The following is a 23262-nucleotide window of genomic DNA, read 5'->3' on the forward strand; positions in this document are numbered from 1 at the left end:
ACAACCATTTTCCTTATACCTGGCTGCTTATCTCCAGCTGAGACAGAGAGCGGTAATATATTCAGTCGACAGTCATGTGACATTGCAAATGGTTTGAATTTATGGCCGATTTCTTTAGTATTATGGTTTTGTTATGCATGTGCAATGTCTTATCAGTTCCCATAAGAATTGTGGAACCAGATGAATAACAATTACCATGCAGACCGTTGTAGTTTGTCAAAAACATTTTTTTAGAAGATTCCATTTTATGTTAAAGGGACAGTTCACCAAAAATGAACAAAAGTGTCATCATTTACTCACACAAGTTGTTTCGAACTGGAGTTGAACACAAAAGACAACATTTTTAAAAAGAGGACCAAGCTGAATTTTTTTTTTTTTTTTTTCTTAAATGTATTTGAAATACATCTATTTCATTCCAAGTATAATACAAATACACGGACATATTTATGTGCTTAATAAAAATACTCTGCACTTGTACTTTTAGTATACTTAAAGTCTGCTAAATTGGAACAACTAATTTTGTACTTAATGCACTTTAATTGTGCAGAAGTAGTGCTGAAGTCCAGGTAAAGATTTCCTTAAGTATATTTGACTGTGTTAAAGTGGAACTATTGCAAGTATACTTCAGGTACACTTTAAATATCTTGCATTTAAAGACCTATATTTTTTAAAGTTCATACAATCCTCATCAGTAGTGACATTAAAATTGTAGGTTTAATATTGAGAAATGTGCATTGAGTTAGTACTCCAAATAAAGTTTAATTGTAGTCTTGAGCGATATGTCAGTAAAAAAAAAAAAAAAGATTTGAACTAAATATGAAATAAATTTTAAGTTTAAATATATAAAATTTTAAATATTATATTATAATATTTTAAATATATTACTTTTTTATTTTTTTACTAGCGAATGGCTACCATGAACTGTTTGGTTAGCATCATTCCTTAAAATATATTTTGTGCTCATCAGAAGAAAGAATCTCATATTTGAAACTTGAGGATCTGCAAACAATGATTTTTAAATTTGGGTGAACGATTACTTTAAAAAAATACAGGCATTTTTATGTGTGATACAAAATATTCAGTTGCAGCACCTGCCTACTGTAATTTGATTAAACTATTAAAATCTAAATAATTCACAATGCTGTGAATGAATGTGCTTCAAAAGTTGGGTAAAACATGTTATGCTTTGTCAATCTTGCATTAACCAAGGTATAGATGACAAAGCGTAATCTAATCCTGCAGAAAACCAGTTCCTACTTCCCTGTCCTTGTCATCCATCCCGCTTTTCCGTAATTTACACAGGTACATGTGTCAGATGGTGTGTGAAGGAGGGGTGGGAGAACAAGATAATGATTAATATTTGAGTCACAGCTCAGAAGTATAATTCAAACTTGTGAGGAGCAGGTGAAGGCAGTCACACTTTACTGGAAGGCCAAGACAGGTCTGGAGAAAGACAGCCATTGAAATACACATTTTGGGAACTTTTTTCAACTTTTCAGACTTTATTTGAACCCCACTGAAGAAAGCATCAAGATAAAAAGAAGAATACCATATTCCTCTTTTAAGGTAATACTTTTTTCTTTTCGTTTCACACTGCCCCTATATATATATATATATATATATATATATATATATATATATATATATATATATATATATATAATACTGTTTATATAAACTATATACTGTATACATTTATCAGTGCATCGACAATATATTTTGAGTTTCACCTTTTTTTTTTTTTTATCATATTTAGCCATTCACTCAACTTCCTGAACCACACTTGTAGACTTTATAAAAAAATAATTTTTAAAATGAATCAAAATTACTGGAATTTGTTAACAAAAAAATAAACAAATTATAAAATAAAAATCAATTTTTTCTCTTTTGAAATTTTAAAGTGTGGCTGTTTCTTAATAATTTTTTGGGGAAATTAAATATCAGTTGTGAAAACTGTTCCTACACCATTTTTTAGAGTAGGACAACAGCATATATCTTTTAAGTTAAAGATGGTGACACTACAATAAATTAATATTGTATTTCAGATTTTGTTCTGACTACACAACAGGATGGAGGAACCGGAAGTATCTACAGCATCACGTACCAATTCAATACGGCACCAACACAAGACACTGGTCTCCGGTGATGACCAGGACAATGCCTGGGACGCTGGTCCGGAGTGTTCAATCTGCTTTTGCGCATACGACAACACCTTCAAGACACCGAAGCTTCTAAAATGTACCCATACCTTCTGTCTGGAATGTCTGTCTCGCTTTGTGACTATTTCACCAGAGCAGGAGGGTACCCAGATCACCTGCCCTCTTTGTCGGCGGCCAACATCCCTGCCTGAGCACGGTCCTCCAGATCTGGACACCAGCCAGGAGGTTTTGGGTCAACTTCCAAGCGACCAGCAACAAGTGGAGAAAGTTTATCTAGATGGAAAGAGGCTGTGCTACTCAAACCCTATGATACCCAACTGCGTCTGCATTGAAATCGGGGAGCATAAACCAGAGGAGACGCCGAGAAGTGAGGAGAGAAGAGAGGGCTGTGGACACAGCCTGCTGCGATTCTTGGGTTTTTATGGAAACCGGAAGAGGCTTGTGGTCTTAATAATAGTGCTTCTTGTAGTCTTATTCATTATGTGGCCCATCCAGTGCTTTTTCTTCCCAAACTCCATGTCACAATGCTTCAGAAAATCAGCACCTATTTTCAATCCTCCAAGAACTACAGTCGGTACCTAAGACACACAGGTGGACACAAGAAGTTTTTATTCAAAACTGGAAACAGTTTAAATTTCATTAATTTAAAAAAAAGAAAAAGTCTAAAAGCATGACTGATAAGCTGAAACCACAGCCACAACCTTTACAGCTTCATATGACAGGAAACCTGTATTGTACAGTATATATCTACTTTGCCATTTAAATTCAATATTTGTTACAGAGAATTTCATTGTTATATCACATACTTCCTAAATGTCACTGTAAATATTTAAAATTATTTTCTGTGTTTAAAACAGATGACCAAAATAAACATTAGGGTAAAACAGTTTTTATAATTGACAATTTTATAATTGTTTGATTGTGTTGGCTGGAACCCTCTAAAAGCTCTTTGCACATTTTTTAAAATAATAAACCTGCAATTTATTGTGTTTTTTAAATTTCTATTTTATATATATATATATATATATATATATATATATATATATATATAAATTAAGCATGTATATTGACTAATGAGTTTTTAAAATGGTTGTATTAACAGGAAAATATATTTTGTAAAATATAAAAATATATATATTTTAATCAAATGTATCAAAATATCTTTTTAATAAACTTTTCTCACTACATCTGTATATGTATATTTTCACCAAATGAAATGATTTTTAATGCAAATTAATTATTTCCTAAAACTATTTCATTATTTATTTAAAATATATATTAAATAGTATACTTCAAATACATTAACACCTATTGTCATATCACTTAAGACTTGCTAATAATATATATATATATATATATATATATATATATATATATATATATATATATATATATAATTACATTTTATTTGGAGCATTTCTTTATTGCACAATGCACATTTATTAATATTATGGCTAAAATAGGTTTTAATATCACTAATAATACAGATTGTATGATCTCGTATAATATCAGTCTTTAAATGAAAGATACTTAACAGTGTACCTGAAGTATACTTGCTTTAGTTCTACTTTAGCACAATCACATTACAGTATATCTTTAGTTTGACCTCAGCACTACTTCTGTACGATTTAAGTGCATTAAGCATGAAATTAGTTGTTACTTAATTAGCAGACTTGAAGTAGACCAGTTAAGTATACCAAAAGTACAATTATACACTATTTATATCAAGCACAAAAATATGTAAATGTATTTGTAGTATTTTTTTTTCCACTAGGATATTTTTCCTGTTTTTTATTTTTTTTTATTTTACTAAATAATATACTAGAAATATTCTTCTAATATATTTACAGTAATACTTCATGACAATATATAACACTGCCAGACTTTTATTACCACAGATTGATCACAACTTGTTTTTACAGTGTTACTTCCCGAAAACCAAAAAAAAAAAAATCAAAGTATTTTCCGTTCAGCGTGTTGTTCAAGGATTTAACCCTTTACTGAATAGCAGCTTAGCTGATCAGTGTCAGATTCGTACCATCTCCCCAGAGAAACCCTATTTATAAATGTGAAATGGAATGCCCCTCTGAGAATGCAGAACACATGCACACCTCCATGTGATCAGACACATAGCTCTATTTATAACAGACCTGGACGTAGGGCCCCTCTCTCCCACATGCAAGGGCAGTGGAGTTTTTGAAGGTGTACCATGCCAGTATCGGATCAACACTGAAGTTACTTAACACTGAAGTGTTTCGAAAGCACAACTAACGACTAAAGGTAGGAAAAACATAAAGGAAATGAGATTTTTTTAATGGAAGCTGACTGGATGCAGAGTTTGCGGAGCTAGAACTTTGTGGAAATATTTTCCATTGGCCTGTGCTGTGTGTACTGGTGCTACTGTACCAAATATACCTAACCATGTACGCAATGAAAAAGGACATGATGCACAGGGTCTCGTTAATATTTATAATCTAATAAAGAAATAAAGACTCAATCAAATAATACTAAAGAACTAATTGCAAAACAGTTATGATCTTCCTGGGAAAGAAAAATTTTAAATGAGCCTATAGCTGAATGCATTATCCTAAGACTATGTGTGTCCACGTGTGTTTGTAAAAAAATGCCCCACAACCTAGATAAGATAAGACTGTTTTCCACTAAAAAGTTGTAAATCATGATTGGTATTCTTGGCATCAAGAGACACAGCTAGGTCATTTCTAAGGAACTGGACCATGCAAAATATTTGCAAAAGGCAAGTCACACAAACAGCACATCATGCTGCTGTTTTTTTATGTGGGGCTATTTCCTCTCACTGACATTTCAATACACAAATCACCTTGCAGTGAGTTGTTTTGAATACTCTGGGTACAGAGTATTTGGAGTCAGCTTACAGTCAGACCAAGATCATCCTCACAGGGGTTTTGGAGACAATTTGAGCAGTTTTTGTTTATAAACATTTCGGAATTTGAGTTACTTTGAAACAAAAGTATATTTCTCATTTAATTTGTTGAAAATGAGTTTGGGCTCTCACCTGCTGCATTAGAATGGCCTACTTAATATATATATATATATATATATATATATATATATATATATATATATATACACTGGGGAATTTTGTCTTTTGAACAACCGAAACTTGTTTTGTGTACAATGTTGCGTTTTAGTTTTGTGTGTGGTGCACTGTCAAATGTTTAGTATCCAATAACTAATAACACAGAGTTGTTGTTGTTTTTTTTACAGTTTTATTTAGTTGTGTCTTACAATTTTATTTTGTAAAAAATAAAAATAAAAAAAAGAATAATAATAATTCTCAGAACCATAATAAAGTCTTGTATGGTTCTGTCATTCATGTTAACTTTTAACCAACAGTCTACCGATATATTAAATAAGGTTTACATGCAAATGCATGAAAAAATGTATAACACGTTTTAAATATACAGTAGTCTGACTGAAATTAAAATCTTTTTCTTGTTTTGTGAAAATTTCATGCAATAATTTAAGATTCTTAAAATATTTTTAGATGTCTAATTTTTTTTAATGGCTTATAGCTCAACTAGATCAATTTCCTTTCTTGCAGGTCAAATTTTTGCACGAATGACTGTTATTATATTAAAATAAACATGAAAATTGTACAACTGAATTGAAAGATGCAGTCTATACTGATCAGCTAAATAAAATACATTACTGTTCAAAGGGTTTTTTGCTGAATTTAATATTTTAATTCACCAAGGATGCATTAAATTAACTTTTGACCACCAAACTTTTGAACGGTAGTGTATATATTTTGGTAAAAATTATTATTATTATTATTATTATTATTGTCTGTTTCTATCTTTTTTTCAGATGTCATACCAAACCTTTTGAGCTCAACTGCAATGGATGACTTAGACCACAGTGTGCTGATAGCAGAGCAGGACTGGGACTGTTTCTGTACAGAGAGTGAGGAATGTTCTGTTCAGCAGGCTGAGCTTGCAGCCTTAGATGAGTCTGGCTTCAGTGACACTGATGATGACAAAACCTTTGTCCCCGTGTCATCTGTTCCCACCCAAACCAGCCCTGACCAACCTTGTGAAGAAGATCAAATAGTAGAATGTCAATTACAACATACATCTGAGAATTCAGAGTTTACTGAATATCCTAGTTCTAAGACAGAGCCACATAATACCAGGTTTACTGAACAGATGTCCGATGCTGGAGCAAATGAACCGGGGGCTACATATGAAGACGGCAACCTGACTGAGAAGTTAAACTTAGAGAAATTAAGAGGAAACTGTGAAAATACATTAAGCCAAGCCACAAACACACCAGTCTCTGAAATAAAGCATGAAAAGAGTATAGATGGCATAGAAATGCTAACTGAAATGACAGACTGTTCAACAGTGGCCAAAAAAGAGAAGGAACGTTGGTTTGTGACTGTAAATGACAGCCCAGTCCGTCTGAGAATAAAGGATCCCACCTCAGTCCAAAAAAAAAGAAGAAAAAAAAAAAAACCTTCTAAAAACTTCAGACAGAATACCGGAGTGATGGAGAAGTGCTCTTCCTTGAATAACAATACAGAACCAGATGAAACTACTGAGAGACAAATAACGCAGGAGACATTTGAACAAGAAAATATTTCTTTTTACTCACCCAATATTCAAAATGTGCTTCATATCGAAGATATTAAATGTATTTTGCCCACTGGGTCATCTGAGGATCATCCTATTAGTCTAAAAAAGGAAAGCATGACAGAAATTCCAGAAGCAAAATTAGAAAAAAATCCCGCAGACTCTCTAAATTCACTTTTAACCCCCAAACAGATGCCACAGACCATGTTTAAAGATCTCACTGGCTCTATGCCACAGTACTGTGATCATGAAAGCGCAGTGTGTGATAAATATGACAAATCCGTAGTAGAAATTAACTCTGAATGTCAACATACAACTGATCATTTAAGCCACTTTAATATTGACACAGAGGTGGAAAGTCCAGGTGCCTCTAAACCCACTGTTCCTTCAGATACTAAAGAAGAAAAAACAGAACAGCAAGAGCCCTTGGGAAAGTCTTATAATAGAGAAGCATCCCAAGAGACACAATCCTCTAGTAACAGTGCCAAGACTTCAGGTCCAACTCCACCCATATTTGCCATTTCCTCCTTTTGGGATGAAATGGAAAAACTGACAATAAATGATATTTTGCAGCTTAGAACAGCCAATAACAGGACAGAAAACATAATTCCAGAAGAAAGCAGCCATGTGGCCACTGTCAACACTCATCTTCTAGAGAGGGGTGAGGTGGAATCTAAAGATGATAGTTTAGAAGATGGCCTTGTAGACGACGCAGCAGATTCAGACTATTTCACACATTTGGATGACTCTAAACCAGACCGGTCGAGCTGTGAATTCTCAGCTTACTCTGATTTCGATGAAGAGTTTCTACAGCTTCTTCATGCAAGTGCAAACCCTAGCCCTGAACCCCTTGAAGGCAAAGAGCAAACCCAAAGTTTTCTTGAGTCTGGCATGGATTCAGAAGAAACTTGGCGGAGTGAATCAAAAGAGATGGTGAAGCTGTGTCCTGAGAGTGATCCCTCACTATTTTCATATTCAGAGACAGAAGCAGAGATGCAAGACATATTTCTAATAGCTAAAGAGGGCGAGAACATGAATGCCTTTCTACTGGACCATTGTAGCACAAGGAGATCAACGCCTTCACCAGTTTTATCGATTTCTGATATTCTAGACAATCAGTGTCTGCAGACTTTCTTCGACATCTTGGGAAGTGACACCGAAGCAGAGCAACACCAGACTTGGATCCCAGATAGAAGCACTTCACTTTGTTTTTCACAGAACTTATCTGTGGCTGAGACTTATGATGACTTCTTCTCAGACTTTGAAGTTGGGAATTTTCTCTTTCCTTCAATTCAAGTTTCAACAAAGAGTGAGAAAACACTGGTTCCTATTTATTCCTCTTCTCATTCAGTGGTGAAAGACCTAGACTATCCAGAGGTAGAAGAGGTGATACCGTCGGATTGTGAAGACGAGAGTGCCCCAATCAGAGTTATGAAGTGTGCAAAGCCCTCTGACACATCAAACATTTGCTTTATCACTAGAACCTGGAGAAACCTTTCTCTGAGACGCACCAAACTTTTAATGGGAAGTACCTGGTGTAGGATAGCCACCTCTTGGGGTTTTCCCAAGACAGCTGACACCATCTACGGTTATAAAACAAGAACTACAAGTTCTTCTATAGCTCAGCCAAAGCTTCCAGAGCTTTTTCTAGAGAACCAGGCCCTTGGACAAGTGACAGAACATCAGATACGTGTTGGGGCAACGGTTGCAGACACAGGTACATTCTTAGAGCATTTATTTTGTTTTTGTAGATTAAATAGATATGAAAATGTCAAGTCTAACATTGCAAAATTCTGTTTACAGATAGAGATCGCATTCTTTTTTCATTAAAGCAAACAGACATGTGCCTTGTTTGCATTGCTTTTGCGTCTTGGGTACTAAAGTCAAGCAACCCACAATCTACAGACATGTGGAAAGCAGGTAAAACCAGCATGCTGATAAGACATTTGTGTAATAAGACACAATGATCAGGCTGTTACATATTAAATTAAGCAGTTTATTCAGATAATATGAGCACACAAAATTAACATGATCCTTTTTCCCTCTATTATTTCTCAGCTCTTCTGGCAAACGTGAGCGCGATATCTGCCATCCAGTACTTGCGGCGATATGTAAAAGAAGGATGAACCATAAAAATCTAGTATTAGAGCTTTCTGAGGATTTCTCACAAGGGGCCAGTGTACAGAAAAGGGTTAATTTTGCACAAATTCACAACAAACACTTTAGTAAATACACATGTTAGATCTTATTCCATATTTACTAACAGTCAAATATTTTCATGTTTAATATATCCATGTTACAAAATAGGTGTTCAATCAATAAATATCTTATCAAAGGACAATTTTGTTAAAGAAAAGCATACAAAACAAAGAAGGAAACATTCTGGGGTTTTTTTCTCTGTACAAACACATGTTTAGTTAGAAGACATATATTGCTTTAGATATTATGTTGATATGGACCAGAAATGAACACTGGTAGGTTTTGCGTCAGTTATATTCAGGACTCAAGCTGTTCTATACATATTTATGTTATTCACAAGTAAACTATTTTACAGTGTACATATAAAAAACATTTCCACTGATAATCACTCTAGATGTATCTATTAAATGCAAAAAAATTATTTGGCCAAAAAAAAAAAAAAGAGTTAATATAGTTTTTCAGTGAAGAAACCGGTTTGAGTTGTTTCATGAAGAATATAAATTTGCACATAAAATATAGTTGGAAGTTATCGAGGTATCAGAAAGTGCCAGAAAAATATGACTGCTGCTGAATGTCAAATATTTCCATAAGACATAAGCAAAGACTGATGTCAGTGTGACAAATGTATATAAAACAGCCCCAAAAAATTATGCTTACAAAAGACTAATTAATATATATTACTAAAAGAAAATGCACTGATGGAAAAAATACTGAAAATATCTGTTAATCTGTTAATGGATGAGTAAAAATGATACTAGCTGTTTGTAATAATCAAGCATTTATCATTGAAATGAAAGTTTTGAAAAAACTGTAAGGTAATTGCAACCAGACAATACTGTGCATGTGAAGACAAGTATGCATAAAGACATGGATACTAAAATTAGAATATATTTCCCATTTAAAATATCCGTATACTTTGTAAAATGCTACTGCAAATGTTTAGTGTTAACTTGAAGAAAATAATGACTTTTTGGCAGTTTTGGAAAAAAGTTACCATCAAAGTTCCAATAACGGCATTAACAGATAACACTCTTCAATTGTCTGCTTTAACACATACAAAACAATGGCACTGCATTTAATGTTTTCTATTGTTATTTTAACAGTTAATAGTAGTGCACAACAATACACTTGTATTGCATTAAACCATCACAAAATTACTCTTTCTCTCTCTATTGTGTTTATAATGTATTCCATCTTATTGTGAGAATGCTGTGCTCTTTCCCAACCATCATGACTATGAAAATGAGATGTTTAATTGGCCACGTGCACATGCTAGGATTGAAACTGGTAGTGAGGATACCATCAGATATGCCTTATGCATTTTATTGCTAAGTGCACGTACCTCTTTATAAATGAACTAACTAAATGAACTAACTAAACTTCAGTGCCAAGTAGGGTTACTCATGAACTGACCTGCTTTATCAAAATGTGAAAACACTGCGAGCAGGTGACTATAGGTCTGATCATTCTTCTACAGCATCGTATGACCATGGCAGTGAAGCGACTGTTCTGCAGAGCTAGACAACACTGCACTCGTCATACTAGCCTGCATTTGGTCTACATTATTAAATCAAAAAAGCTAAATTACTGAATGAATAAGATATTGTGGAGTTTACTACATGTGGGTTTTACTGTATATTGATGAGCACTCTGAGGTAAAGATGAAGAGACTGTCAGAGAAAGGGAAGGACAGAGTATGTAAAGCATGCACTTCTTGCACACAGGTCATCTGAAGTTTTTGTATCCAAATCTATCATTGCAACTTTTACATTTCAACAGTTAATATATTATTTTAAACATATAATATTTACAATCTTAAAACGAGCGTTTCAATAATCTTTTAAACTAAATTGTGATAAACTCTGGATATTGGACAGCACTTTTCAAATACTTAGTAAATCTACAATATTGTGCTTTTAGCACAATAATGACATTACATGGAAATTTAATTTCCTACAGAAACTTCTAACTTACAGAAATTTCTAAATGGTGTTCATGCAAGGAAAGAAAATTCAGTGTGCTTCAAAAGGATAGTTCTTTCTTACAGCACAAAGGAGTCGGTCAAACGTTTATAAGAGCCAAAAGAGGAATAACCTACGCTGGGTTTTCTGAAATATAAGGTCTGATACCCTGAACACAGAATCACTCAGTAATCCACAGTGGAGGATTTGTTCATTTCAGGACTGCTTGTCTCCCTCTTTCTTCAGACGGCTGTCAAAGAGACAACAGAACAACACGTTGTCAATTAAAGTGCCCCTATTATGGATTTTTGAAGATTACCTTTCATGCAGCGTAACAGCTCTAAATGAATGAAAACATCCTGCAAAGTTTTAAAATAGAAAGTGCACCATGTATAAAGTTATTGTCTCTCAAAAGAAAGAGTCAACTCTGAATGATTTAAAGGAGTCATTTTAAAAACGAATCCCAAGCCTAGCATATTGCCCGCCCACTTGTTGGTCTTTTCACATTGGTCTGAATGAAAATGCAAATTCATTCTTTGCCACAAGGTGCCGCATTTGGAGCTGTAAAAATAGCAGTTTCCCCGTTAACACTGTATACAAAGCAGCACTGCCCTCACAAACATCCTTTTTAGGCATTACCATGGACAGTAAAAAAATCTATAAAAAAAAAAAAATTGACACATCTCCACTTCCTTCCACTTAAGAAAAGTGAAGCAAAAGCATCTCAGAATGACCGCTGTCATGTTGGGTAAATGACGTCATTTGGAGCCAGAGTCTGCGCAGTAGTGGTGTGGGGTGGAGCTGCGGAATCAAACTCCCGCCCAAACCACGTCCCCTGAACTTCTCATTTGACTGCCCTATACTGAAGGTAAATACAATAACTAACTACTTAAATTTAAAAACATACAATAATATACTATATATTTAAAACAAAGAGTAGTGATGAAGGCTATTTCTTTTATTATTTAAAATAATAACTGATAACTAGTCTACCACAATGTGTGGGACAGCAAAATCAACAATCTTTAGTTTAATATGCCACTGGAAACAACCGTATAAAAACATGGATGTAGTGTCCGTGATTTCACCCGTAAGTTTCTGAAGAGCCTTTTTGAAACCTAAAGTAGGAACATCATGGCAGCGCCTCACTCTACTAACAGACAGAGGGGGACCCCCACCCCCCCGGAACACAATCGCGTATGGACCAAGGGGTGCCCTGCTCCCTACCTCACACCAGGCGCCGGATCAGCAAAGGATGGCTCTGCTCCCGGATAACTGAAAATGCGCAAAGAGGTGGAAGCTGGTTGCTGAAACCATGCCCACCTAGCTCGACTGCATGGACAGCAGCGCCAATCCACCTGTCACTCAAGTGGCCACACTTCTGCTGCAAAGTTGGGCATTTTAACATGGGGAGTCTAGCGGATTTACTCACTTTTGCAGCCAGCCTCTGGCGGCCAGTCGATGAATTACAGTTTTAGTCACTTCCGTGTTGGCTTCACGAGAGAGAGCGGGAGGTTGCTGCTTGGACACAACTCTTAAATGCCATTTTAAATCAAGTTCAACTAACATTACATAAGATTGATTCCTGTAGACAGTACACTATAATTAATTAGAGTAGGCAATCATCAGTTTTGTCTTCCTAATTATTTTTTTATATCCATAAAAAGAATTGTAACTGTGCCAGATAATGATCACCTGCTTTTTCCCGTCATGGCTAACGTTAGATACGTTATCTTATCTAATAACATTTATTAGTTAAAGCCCACATTTAACGTTTACATTTAAAGCAATGCATTTTATGGACGACCGTTTCGTGAACCTAGGAGAGGAGATAATTCTGACTTTGCTATGACAATATGGCCCTTCTGAAACAGCTACTGGAAGTATGTTTTGTTATTAGTTTAAGTATTTGCTATTGAATGTTCAAATTCAGAGTTCTGCGCGTTGTGTGTGTGTGTGTGCGCGTGCGTGTGTGTGTGTCTGTGAGAGAGAGAGAGAGAGATAAAGAGAGAGAGACAGTCACACAGTGGAGCTGTCTTAACCGTCCGTGGCTTGTGTACTGCAAACACAAACGAGATTCATCACTGTCTGTCACGCGACTGTTCCCCTTTTAGGCTTGAATTGATGGTAAAACTAAGGACATTATTAACTGTCTTTACATTTATTTTGAAAGAGTAAGTTCACTATTATGTAAAGGGGCGTTACATTTATGATGAGTGCTTGCGTTCATTGGCCAAACCATTTGAGAGAGTCGTGGCATAGAGGACCTACAATAATGTACAGTATTTGAAAAATAATGTGTTTTTTTAACATTAAAGCATGTCAAAATATTTTGTTACACCAAATACACTAAATAATAATCTTTAAAAGAGCATCATATGACCCCTTTAAGCAGTAAACTTTGCAAAACAAAATTTGTCACTGCCAAAACTTTTTGTGACAAGTACACAACTTTTTTTACTTTATGTTCCCAGTCTTATTGTAAATAATTTTTCTGTACATGCTACTTCAGTGAACAAATATTTTTGCAAACATCAAAACATCGTGCTTATTTAAACATACACTCTTGAACATAACATGGTCTCTGTGCTTCACCTGTAGTAGTCTTCTTGGCTTGGGAGAGGAGCACTATGTAAGTGTGCATGTCCATGTAGCCACTGCTGCTCCAGTGCCAGCCTCTGCAGCTCTGCTGACTGTGCTTGCATCGCCTGCAACTGATGTGCAGCCGACATAGGAGCCAGGGGTCCTGGTAACTCTCTGGGGAATGGTGCTCCTATTAAAGAAAGAGAGAGAATATCTTACTTCAGTTAATCTTCCCTCAAATAGCAGAGAGCTATTTGCTACCGTGGGACTGTAATGTGCATGTAGGTGCTGAATGGTCTTGTGCCTCACAAGCAACAACGGGTTGACAAACATTATTATTGCATAACATAGCCATTTTGGCTATTTGAATAATGAAATTCACAATGATTATTATCATCAGCAAAAGACAGGCCAGACGTAATATATAGACACTTTTTCATTTGGAGGGAGGGACATTCAATGTTTGTATCATTATTAAATTATATACAGTATAGTTTCAAAATGTTGGGGTATGTGTTTTTTTTTTAAGAATTTATTACTTTTATTAAGCAAGCATGCATTAAGTTAATTAAAAGTGATATTAAAAACAAATAATTGCCTTTCTTTTCATTTTCAATTGATCAAAGAATCCTGGAAAAATAGATCAGAGTTTCCACAAAAATATTAAGATGCAATGTTTTCAACATTGATTATGATAAAAAATATTTCTTATGCACCAAATGAGCATATTAGAATTATTTCTGAAGGATCATGTGCCACTTAAGACTGCAGTAATGGCTGCTGAAAATTCAGCCTTGCCACAGGAATAAATTATATTTTTAAATATATTAGAATTAAAAACAGTCATTGTAAAACAAATACATATTTGATCAAATAAATGTAGCCTTTATCTTAAGACAATAGTTTTAAGATAAAAAAAAATTCATAGACTTAAATATAAATAATATTAAATCTTAAATATTAATTCTGAACTGATTTAAACATGGTTAAATATGTTAAAAGGAGCTGAATGTACTACATTCTTATTGGCTGCTGAAAGAGTAATATTTTATTTTACTTTAAGAAAGTGACTTCATGCAAGTGATGGGATATGTCTAATCAAAGGGCAGGATGTTTCACTGCTCAGCAGTGGACATTGTTTAGGCCTGGCTATATGGGTTGGAAATGTTAATTATTCAGAATTAACTTGAAACTTTCTTTAATACTACACGTGAAATGGGGAGTCTATTTGGTGACTCACCAAACAGAGGGTGGCGGAGCATTTCATGCTCATGGGTTAACTCACTGAGTAGGGGGTTGGAGATGGCACCAGGTGGGTAGGGGAATCGTGCCAGAGGGGGGCCAGCAGCCAATGGGTCCACCAGAGGATGAGGCCCTTGGCCTGAAAAACAAAAGCATTGATATTTACATTTACTTTCTTAACCACATCAACTCTGGGGACCCACCGGTGGGTCCAATATTGCATATGCCTAATTCTCAAAAAATCAAAATAACAGCTGAAGTGGTTAAAAAATGTGATCTAAATAACTTAACATATTTTGCTGAAGTTCTCACCTTGATTGAGAGGGTCCTGTTGGTGCAGATGAAGATGGGAGTGTATATGTGAGTGCTGGTGGTGGTGTGGTGTAACATTAAGCATCTGTAGCCGTGCAACAGGGTCACCAGCAGCAACAGAGGCCATCCTTTCAGCATGGAGCCGTTCAGCTGTCAAACGCTCAGCGTAGCTGATTTCCGGCCGAGGGGGTGCCGCTATGCTGCGCTCCATGGCTGGGTGGAACTGAGCGAAGGGGTGAGGCCCGGCCACATGAGGGAGAGGCAGGGCTCCATGGCGGGCGAAATGCTCCATGGGATTTGCCGATGGATGAAGTGGGTTCTCCAACTCCGGTGGTTTCACCTCAAATCCGGGCTTCATTCTTTCTCGGATCTCTCTCTCTCGAAGTTCACGAAGCTCTCGCTCTCGAAGGGCTGGGTCTGCTACGTACAGCCCTGGCATGTGATAAGCTAGCAGGTGCTCACCCGGCCCAAGTGGCATGAAGAAAGGATGGTTGCGGTTGTTGGGCGACATGACGTGGGGGCGGGCGTACTCGCTGAGTGTGCGGAGGGCTGGAGTGTCAGGGCCCAGATATGGTGGAACTGCAGCCACGGTGGTGGGGGGAGGAGGTTCGAATGACGGACGGCCTGGTTGCACATGGGCAGCAAGCAGGTGGTCACCTATTCGGCCATCATGGGATGAGCTTGAAGCACGCTATGTAAAAAAAATAAAAAAACGTTTTATAAAAGAGCAAAAAAAAAATTATATTATAAACTTCTTTAAAGAGGGAAATTAATCAAAAATGGTAAACAAATCATAATGACATATCTCACATTACAGTAAATAGAAATTGTAAAATAAACTAACTGAAAAATGTTTTTGGGGTAAACTATATATATATAGGGTTTTTTTTTTCTGAAACGTCAAATTCAAAAGTAAATGCCACATGTACTTACAGAGGCTTTATCAGAGTCTCTCTCCCTTTCTCGCTCCCGCTCTCTTTCTCTCTCCCTCTCACGCTCTCTTTCTCTTTCTCTCTCTCGTCCCTGCCGAGCACTCAGCTCTGCTTCTCTTCTGGATCTTTCAGCAACTTCCTCTCGTTTTTTGGCCAGTTTTGAAGAGGCCAATGGGGTAAAGTACAGGTCTGTGCGAGAGCAGGAGTTGTAACCTCGGTTGAGGTGTTTGATAAATCTGCAAATGACAAAAGAGAATTTACTTTGTATGCTGAATTACACAGTTTAATTTGCATCTTACTGAATAGAATTTTGTTAGAATATAAAAACATATTTAGGGTACTACATTGGAAAACCTTTTTTGTATATTTTTAATAAAAAAATTATTACGAATTTCAAGTATTTACAAATGTGATCTCTATACCTTGCTGACTGACTTGCGTGACTGGGTATGTCAACCACTGTCGGTACTGGAGAGGGACTTCTGCGAGGGGGAGGCGAGCTATCACACTCCTCCTCCTCATCAATTGGCTCCTCTTTGATATGAGCCTGTCCAACAGGAGTGCTTGCTGAGGAGGATGTGGAGGGCTGATGGGCAGGGATCGGAGAAGCGTACAGAGGGAATGAAGCAGTGGACTCAGCTGCAGGACGATTTTGAGGAAGCAATGGGTGAGAACTTTCTGCAGCTGGAGGGGCACCACTAGTATGACCTTTGACCTGCTGGCTCTGCGACTGAATCAGAACGGAAGGTTGAGAGGGGTGATTTTGTGGAATTATATGCAATGGAGGAGGCTGGGAACAAGGCAAGTGTTGTGATGGCAGGGAAGCAAGCGGTTTTAGAGCAGGAGGTGGAGGAAGATTAGGGTGAATCTGCAGAAAATGGGGTGGAGGTGCAGAAAGGTGAGGGGGCTGCTTGTGAGAAGGTGGAATTGGAGTGGTCGGAGGGGGCTTGATTTGGGATGCTGCTGTGGGGGGAAGAGGAAGAGGGCTCTCTTTTTGAAGGTGCAATGGTCTGGAAGCAAACCCTGGTGGCTGATTTGCCCCAGATGAAGGATTCTGCAGCTGATCTGGATTGTGCTGATAATGGGGCGGCACAGGGAACGACTGCCCCTGCCCTGGACACTGCACCTGCTGAGACGAGGAGTTTGAATAAGAGGTGGGGGGTTCAGGTCCCCTGGGACCACTTCTGAAAGTGGTTGGAGATGGAACCTCCTGGGAAACCTCTATGGATGGTGCCTTCGAGGTGGTGGTAAAAGTTCCAGGTGAAGGTGCGGATGAGGACACAGGCAGAGAGGGCTGAGGAGATGGTGGTGTTTCAGATGGGGCATGTGTTGTTGGGGTCTCAGCAGGCTGTTGGGGCTGGGATTTTGGGGTTGGGCCTGGTGCAGGGGGTGGTGCTGGGGAGTCCGAGTCGCTTTCGTTGGCCTGCAGGGGACTGGCCAGGCTGGGGGAGGAACTGCGGTTGTCCTGATCAATGTCTTTAGTGTCACTGCTGCCATCATCATTGGCGCTGCGGCTGTCGGAGCTCTCGCCTTCACCCTCACCCTCACCCTCACCCTCACCTTCTGATGGAGAATCAGGACCCTCCTGGATTAGATATACACTACTTAAAATCTAGACGTCATGGCAGAATTATGTGGATAGACATTATTATCAGTTACAGCCAATAAATGGTCAATTTTAAAATCCTGTATAAATTTGTATAAAAAAAATAAAATGTAATATCGAAATACACTAGATTACAAATAAAACACACTAGAAATATATGTAGAAGTAATTTTAATGTCACAACATTATAATGTGCAGTATGTATTCTTTATACATTATAGTATATTGTATATCTAATGCTCACAGAACACAAAGACACTAATAATTCAATATATATATAGTGTCTTTTTGTGTTCTGTAAGTGAATCTGAAAGTAATCTAAATGTAAAAATAGGTAGAAATGAACATGCACAATTAGTATCCAACATAAAATACCCTTACCTGATTCTTAGGTCGTTTCATGTTTTTCCTTTCAGGCTCATCAGCATCTGAAACTCCTGACTCTCTCTGTCTTTTCACACCCTTTACAATAGATGCCTCTACTTTTATCTTTTAAAGTTTAAGAAAAAAATGGAAATGAAAAGGTTAAACAACACAAAAAGGATGAATATATAGCTGTGCACTTTTTTACAAACTCTAAACTGAGCAGGTTCCTTTTTATCACTACCTTGCTGGTCTTCCCAGCCACCCCATTCTTGATATCAGAGCTGGAAGCCCTGGTTGCCATAGCAGTGGAACTGGCTCTGGGGGACTGTCCATTAGATCGCACATCCTCGAGGGTTGGAGACATGCTCCTGTCGGGACTTCCGGTTGGTCTGTTGCGCCCACTTCGAAGTGATGACATCTACATGTAGAGACAAAGGAAGGCTAAATTAAGAAACTACTCTTTACATCACCCTAAGCACAGCTCATGTGGAAGATAGACCTACATGTGGTGGACCCCGGCTCCGACGGGTCTTCATCCCATGTCTGACTCCCTCTTCCTCTTCTTTGACAGGTTTGAAGAGGTAGGGTGGATCTGCTGGTTTGGGAACAGGTGGCAGGCGCCTATGCTTGCTGAAATGAGAGTGGCAACTAGAGCACAGCAAGACATTGTCTCTCCCTCCATGATGCCAGTCTTTGGAGTCTGAAAGAAACATTTGTGTGAGTCATACTAAAAGAGAAGGCTCAAAAAAAATTCAAGGTATATAAAGTTAGAAGAGTTAAAAGGTTGATGGTTAATGTCAGAGTTAACTGATATTTGCAACCTATTTTACTTCTGTAACTTAATATATTCTACCTTTCAAAGGTTTGCTGAAATTAAAGTATCTTATGATCACCAAGACTGCATTTTTTGATTAAAAATAAATTAAGAACTATTATTGTGACAATTTAAATGAACTGTTTTCTATTTCAGAAATATTATTCATTACTGTGATGGCGAAGCTGAATTCTTCTCCAGTCTTCAGGTGTCACATAAGCCTTCAGAAATCATTCTGATATGCTGATTTGGTGCTTAAAAATACTCCTTTTCAATGTTGTAAATAGTTTTGTGGCCTACTATTTTTGAGCCTTTATTTGAAATAGAAAAGGGTAAAACACTTACTAGTGGTCAGACAGTTACTGCAGGCTTGACCTTTGCCACTCTGCTCACTATCCTCACTGTCCAGATCATCTTCACTTGCTGAACTAAGTTCCACTACAGACAGGGAGACCGAAAACACAAATAAATGAATAACATTACTTCTTGTGGAGTTATTGCCTTTAAATTATAACTACATCAGATTTGCAATCATGTTTTGACAGTTTGCAATAAATGGACAGACATATGGTGCATAGTGCCACACTCACTGGAAGAAGTGTGAGATGTTGCATTGGCTGCAGCTGTCGCGTTGCGAGTTTTCACTTTGCGAGACACCGGCTGCCTTCTCAGCTGCCGATGAGGTCGTGATGCCATGGCTTCGGGAGTTTTCTTCCAGTAGTAGTAGAAAGTGATTAGCTCACCCTAAGACGACAAATATGTAAAAAATTAAATAAAATGAAAGACTGAAGCTAACACACATGTATAATTAGATTTAAAAAGGCAGGTTTCCATACCGTTTTCTTACTAGGAAGTAACTCCTTACGGATCTTAAAGAAGTTTTTGCCATACTGTCTGAGACCTCTAATAAACCGTTTCTGTAATTGAACATGAATAACAGATTGAGAAACCTTAACTTTGACTTTTTGAAAAGTTCTAGTATCTAATATCATTCCACTATGAATTACTAGGCTATATCAGTGACAAATGTCAAGCTAGTAGTGAAAAATACAGATTCAGTTTCTCACCACTTCATCTTCTGACCAGCACTTCTCAATGAGTTTTGGAACTGGTTTCTTCACCAGACACTGCAGGGCTTTGGCTGCGTTGTACTGGCTTTCATGGAGCTGTGCACAAAACAAAATAAAATTACATAACCTAGTTGCACAGCAAATTAATTAAAGTTGAGATTAAAAGTAATGTTTATTTTTTTGAAATATTCACTGCCTTCAATTCAATTACATCAAAGATCCTAGTGATTAAAATTTATTTTATGATAAAAATTACAAGCACTGACCGTATTTAAAGCATTTAATGTGGTGTCATCCCGGGAAGCTGCAAGACAACCATCCTCCGTTGAGCCGCCATCACACATCCCTGCAAAAGCTGCCATGCTCCTGTTTATTCAGAGAACACAGAACAAAAATGCAGAAGATTATGTTGAATTACACACCATCCACAGACACCTCAAGATCCATTTTTAGACACACCCTCAAAACGGTGAATGGAAACTGGCATCAAGCCAAACAGCCATTACCTGGCAGCCCGTAGGTACATGAGAAGGTCACAGTCATTGACCCCCGGTGCCCACACCAGCTCCTCATTTCCTGTTACAGACTCTGTTCCATGAGCAGGGGGCGGCTGTAATTCAGGTAGCTTGACCTGCATATGATAATATAATGGTTAAAAATATAAGATAACAGAGTTTAATTAAGGTCTTTAAAGGGTTAGTTCACCCAAAAATTTTAATTAGCCCTCAAGTCATTGTAGGTGTATATGACTTTCTTCTTTCAGACAAATCAAGTCAAAGTTATATGAAAAATTGTCTTTGATCTTTAAAGCTGTTTAATGGCACTCAGCGGGTGTTGCAGTGCATCAGTCCATAAGAAGTTAAATAAAAAGTGCCCATCCATAATAAAAAGTGTCTCACACGGCTCCAGGGGTGAACAAAGGTCTCTGGGGGTGAACCATGGCCTCCTGTAGCAATTTGATGTGTTTTTGTAAGAAAAATATCCATATTCAAAACAAAATAAACCACTTTAATGTAGCTTGAGCCAACAGTTGTAAAACGGAAGCAGTTCCGGAGGAATGACGTATGAGGTTAGCATTGCGCATGCGCCGGTGAGTCTCGTGAAAAACAACATTTGCTAACAGGAGCAATGGAAGCAAAGTTTCCTTTCTTTAGCAAAGTAAAACCAGTCTCCTCTTGGCTTATATCAAAATCCTCTGACATTCTTCTTTACAAATCCTAATTTTGTACTTCTAATTAGTGACCATAGTTTTGTTTTGATCTCTCCACTGCGTTTCCGCATGCGTCACTTCTGAGCGGTGCATGCACAAAGCCCACCTCCATACGTTATCCAACCGGAACTGCTTCCATTTACAACAGTGAGCACAAGCTAGATTAAACTGATTATTATTTTGCTTACAAAAATGCATTGATGCGCTACAGGAGGCCTTTGTTTACCTCCCGGAGCCATGTGAGACACTTTTTATTAAGGATGGAAGCTTTCTATTTCACTTCTTTTGCACTAATGCACTGCAACACCCGCTGAGTGTCATTAAACAGCTTGAAGGATCAAAGACAATTTTTGACATAACTCTGACTGGATTCGTCTGAAAGAAGAAAGTCAAATACACTTAGGATGACTTGAGGGTGAGTAATTTAAATGAACACTTTAAAAAGGTACACTGAGTATATTGTTAACATTTCAATTTACCAGTGGTTTTAAGCTTTAAGCTTGGCTGTTGCCTCTTCCAGACCAGAGACATGTTGACATATTGTCCCCCTGGAATTATAAGGTTCTATCTGCATTCCGAGTAGTTTTGAGATATTGAGCTTCAAGGTTTTTGTGTTCCATTCGACTGTGTAGATAGAACCTTATTGTTTTTTTGTTTTTTTGTTTTCTTTTAAAGTCCCATAATGTACAGAACATTAAAAAAAATCTATCACATGATGTAAATACATTGACACAGAATAAGAATATGTGAATAACTCAATTTTGACAAAAAATTCAGATACAACCTTATAATTCCAAGGGGACGATATAGCATTCTTTATAAAACTTTTTTAATTATCAAAAATAATTACTGACTGCAACTTAATACACTGCATATCATCAAATACTTTTGGAAACACTTTGTAACCATTTTACCTGATGACTTGGTCCCACTCGAATCTCTCCTTGTGTGCTGTTCAGCTGCCTGAAAGACAAAATATTATTCATTTAATGAAACACGGCTGTGCAAGTACATTAATCAATCATTACATTAACATTTCATGGCTGAAGCAATACTTACAGGCAACAATCCACAGGTAAACACTAAAAAAATATTACGCCTGTAATAAACAAAACATGAATACAAATACCATATTTAAAAGAAAAATGCTAAGTAAAAAAAAAAAAACTTAAGTCCCTGTCATTGGAGCTGTTTCATGTCGCTGTTTTCCACCCTTTAAAATCGCTTACTTTCAGTGTTAATCATAGAAAGTGATTTGCCTATCAGCAGTGCAGATGATCAATCCAAATCCCGCCTACATAGCATAACCAGCCAATCAGCGTCTGACTTCTCCATTCCCTCCAAAGGTTATATAAACGGAGGCTGGGCCGTCCAGTTCATATATTTACACATAAATCAATACATTGCTGCGTGCAAAATCAAACACAGTGCAAATCGAAATCAGTACGCTCAACTTATGTGTGATGTGCACAAACACCGTTCGCTGTGTAACGTTAATCATTTTGGGCGAAAGAAATATTATGCCAAAACAATTTCCTGTACAAATATTCACGGAACAGACGAACAAAACTCATTTGTAAAAGCAGCGCAGCGTTCAAACATGCATTACGTACTTAACATTCAGCAACAGTATCTACACAACATCTGCCCCATTTTATCTCGTCAGGCTCCTAGCTGGCCTTTGCGTGTGTGTGGCCGACCGAGACGAGCTGTCAAGTTCAAAATCATCTCGGTTTGCACTAGAATGCAGAAGTATTCATGGTGTCGCAAAAAGCGCTGGCGCGCGCAAAAGCATACATTTGTAATAAAAAGAAGCCACAAACCTTCGCGGACTGAACAGATCGTCCATGGCAGAGGCTGTTTCGCTTGTGTTTACAGTTTGTTTGCTGCAGTGTCTCAAAACTATGCTTTCCTCTATTTCATACTACTCAAAATGGAGGCTGCGCTGAGTATTTTTTCCTCAGCGCAGGCGATGACCTCAGTGTTCACGCACAGCCTACTGAGATCCCCATCAACAAGCATAACTGAGCATGTGCCGCTGCAGCCAGCGCTAATGGGATCATCTTCGTGTCCGCTGTCTATGGAGATCAGCTTCAGGGAGATGTGTTTGGCAATCCTCCCGTGTAAACATTCACACACCAATATAGATGTCTCGATAAATTTAACCACCCTAGTCTTGATGGCATTCATTTTCA

The 23262-nt window shown here is 37.4% G+C and overlaps 3 protein-coding genes across 5 annotated transcripts; 2 read left to right on the top strand and 1 right to left on the bottom strand.

Moving 5' to 3' along the window:
• The first annotated feature begins 1371 nt into the window (after positions 1–1371).
• Positions 1372–2820, top strand: LOC132160982 (RING finger protein 223). The gene is made up of 2 exons (XM_059570751.1): positions 1372–1566; positions 2046–2820. The coding sequence occupies exon 2, from the start codon at positions 2070–2072 to the stop codon at positions 2739–2741; it is 672 nt and encodes a 223-aa protein (XP_059426734.1). The 5' UTR covers positions 1372–1566; positions 2046–2069; the 3' UTR covers positions 2742–2820.
• Positions 2601–23114, bottom strand: rereb (arginine-glutamic acid dipeptide (RE) repeats b). 3 transcript variants are annotated; one of them, XM_059570748.1, is made up of 17 exons: positions 22891–23112; positions 21982–22030; positions 20364–20488; positions 20124–20223; positions 19855–19953; positions 19624–19704; positions 19378–19531; positions 19133–19225; positions 18477–18673; positions 18212–18391; positions 17989–18096; positions 16424–17586; positions 16003–16237; positions 15070–15760; positions 14756–14896; positions 13528–13705; positions 2601–2737 (listed from the first exon to the last, which is right to left on the bottom strand). In XM_059570748.1, exons 1-17 carry the CDS (start codon positions 22914–22916, stop codon positions 2725–2727), a joined length of 3633 nt encoding a protein of 1210 aa, XP_059426731.1. In that variant the 5' UTR covers positions 22917–23112; the 3' UTR covers positions 2601–2724. The 3 variants fall into 3 exon arrangements, with proteins under 3 accessions (XP_059426731.1, XP_059426732.1, XP_059426730.1); XM_059570749.1 differs by lacking the exon at positions 2601–2737 and adding an exon at positions 8748–11182 and having other exon boundaries at positions 14801–14896; positions 22891–23114; XM_059570747.1 differs by lacking the exon at positions 2601–2737 and adding an exon at positions 8748–11182.
• Positions 4303–10128, top strand: LOC132160981 (PPARGC1 and ESRR induced regulator, muscle 1). The gene is made up of 4 exons (XM_059570750.1): positions 4303–4439; positions 6009–8489; positions 8576–8692; positions 8831–10128. The coding sequence occupies exons 2-4, from the start codon at positions 6041–6043 to the stop codon at positions 8896–8898; spliced, it is 2634 nt and encodes an 877-aa protein (XP_059426733.1). The 5' UTR covers positions 4303–4439; positions 6009–6040; the 3' UTR covers positions 8899–10128.
• Positions 23115–23262: the final 148 nt, after the last annotated feature.

This window comes from Carassius carassius, chromosome 17 (genome assembly GCF_963082965.1).
Source record: "Carassius carassius chromosome 17, fCarCar2.1, whole genome shotgun sequence".
Classification (NCBI taxonomy): Eukaryota; Metazoa; Chordata; class Actinopteri; order Cypriniformes; family Cyprinidae; genus Carassius; species Carassius carassius.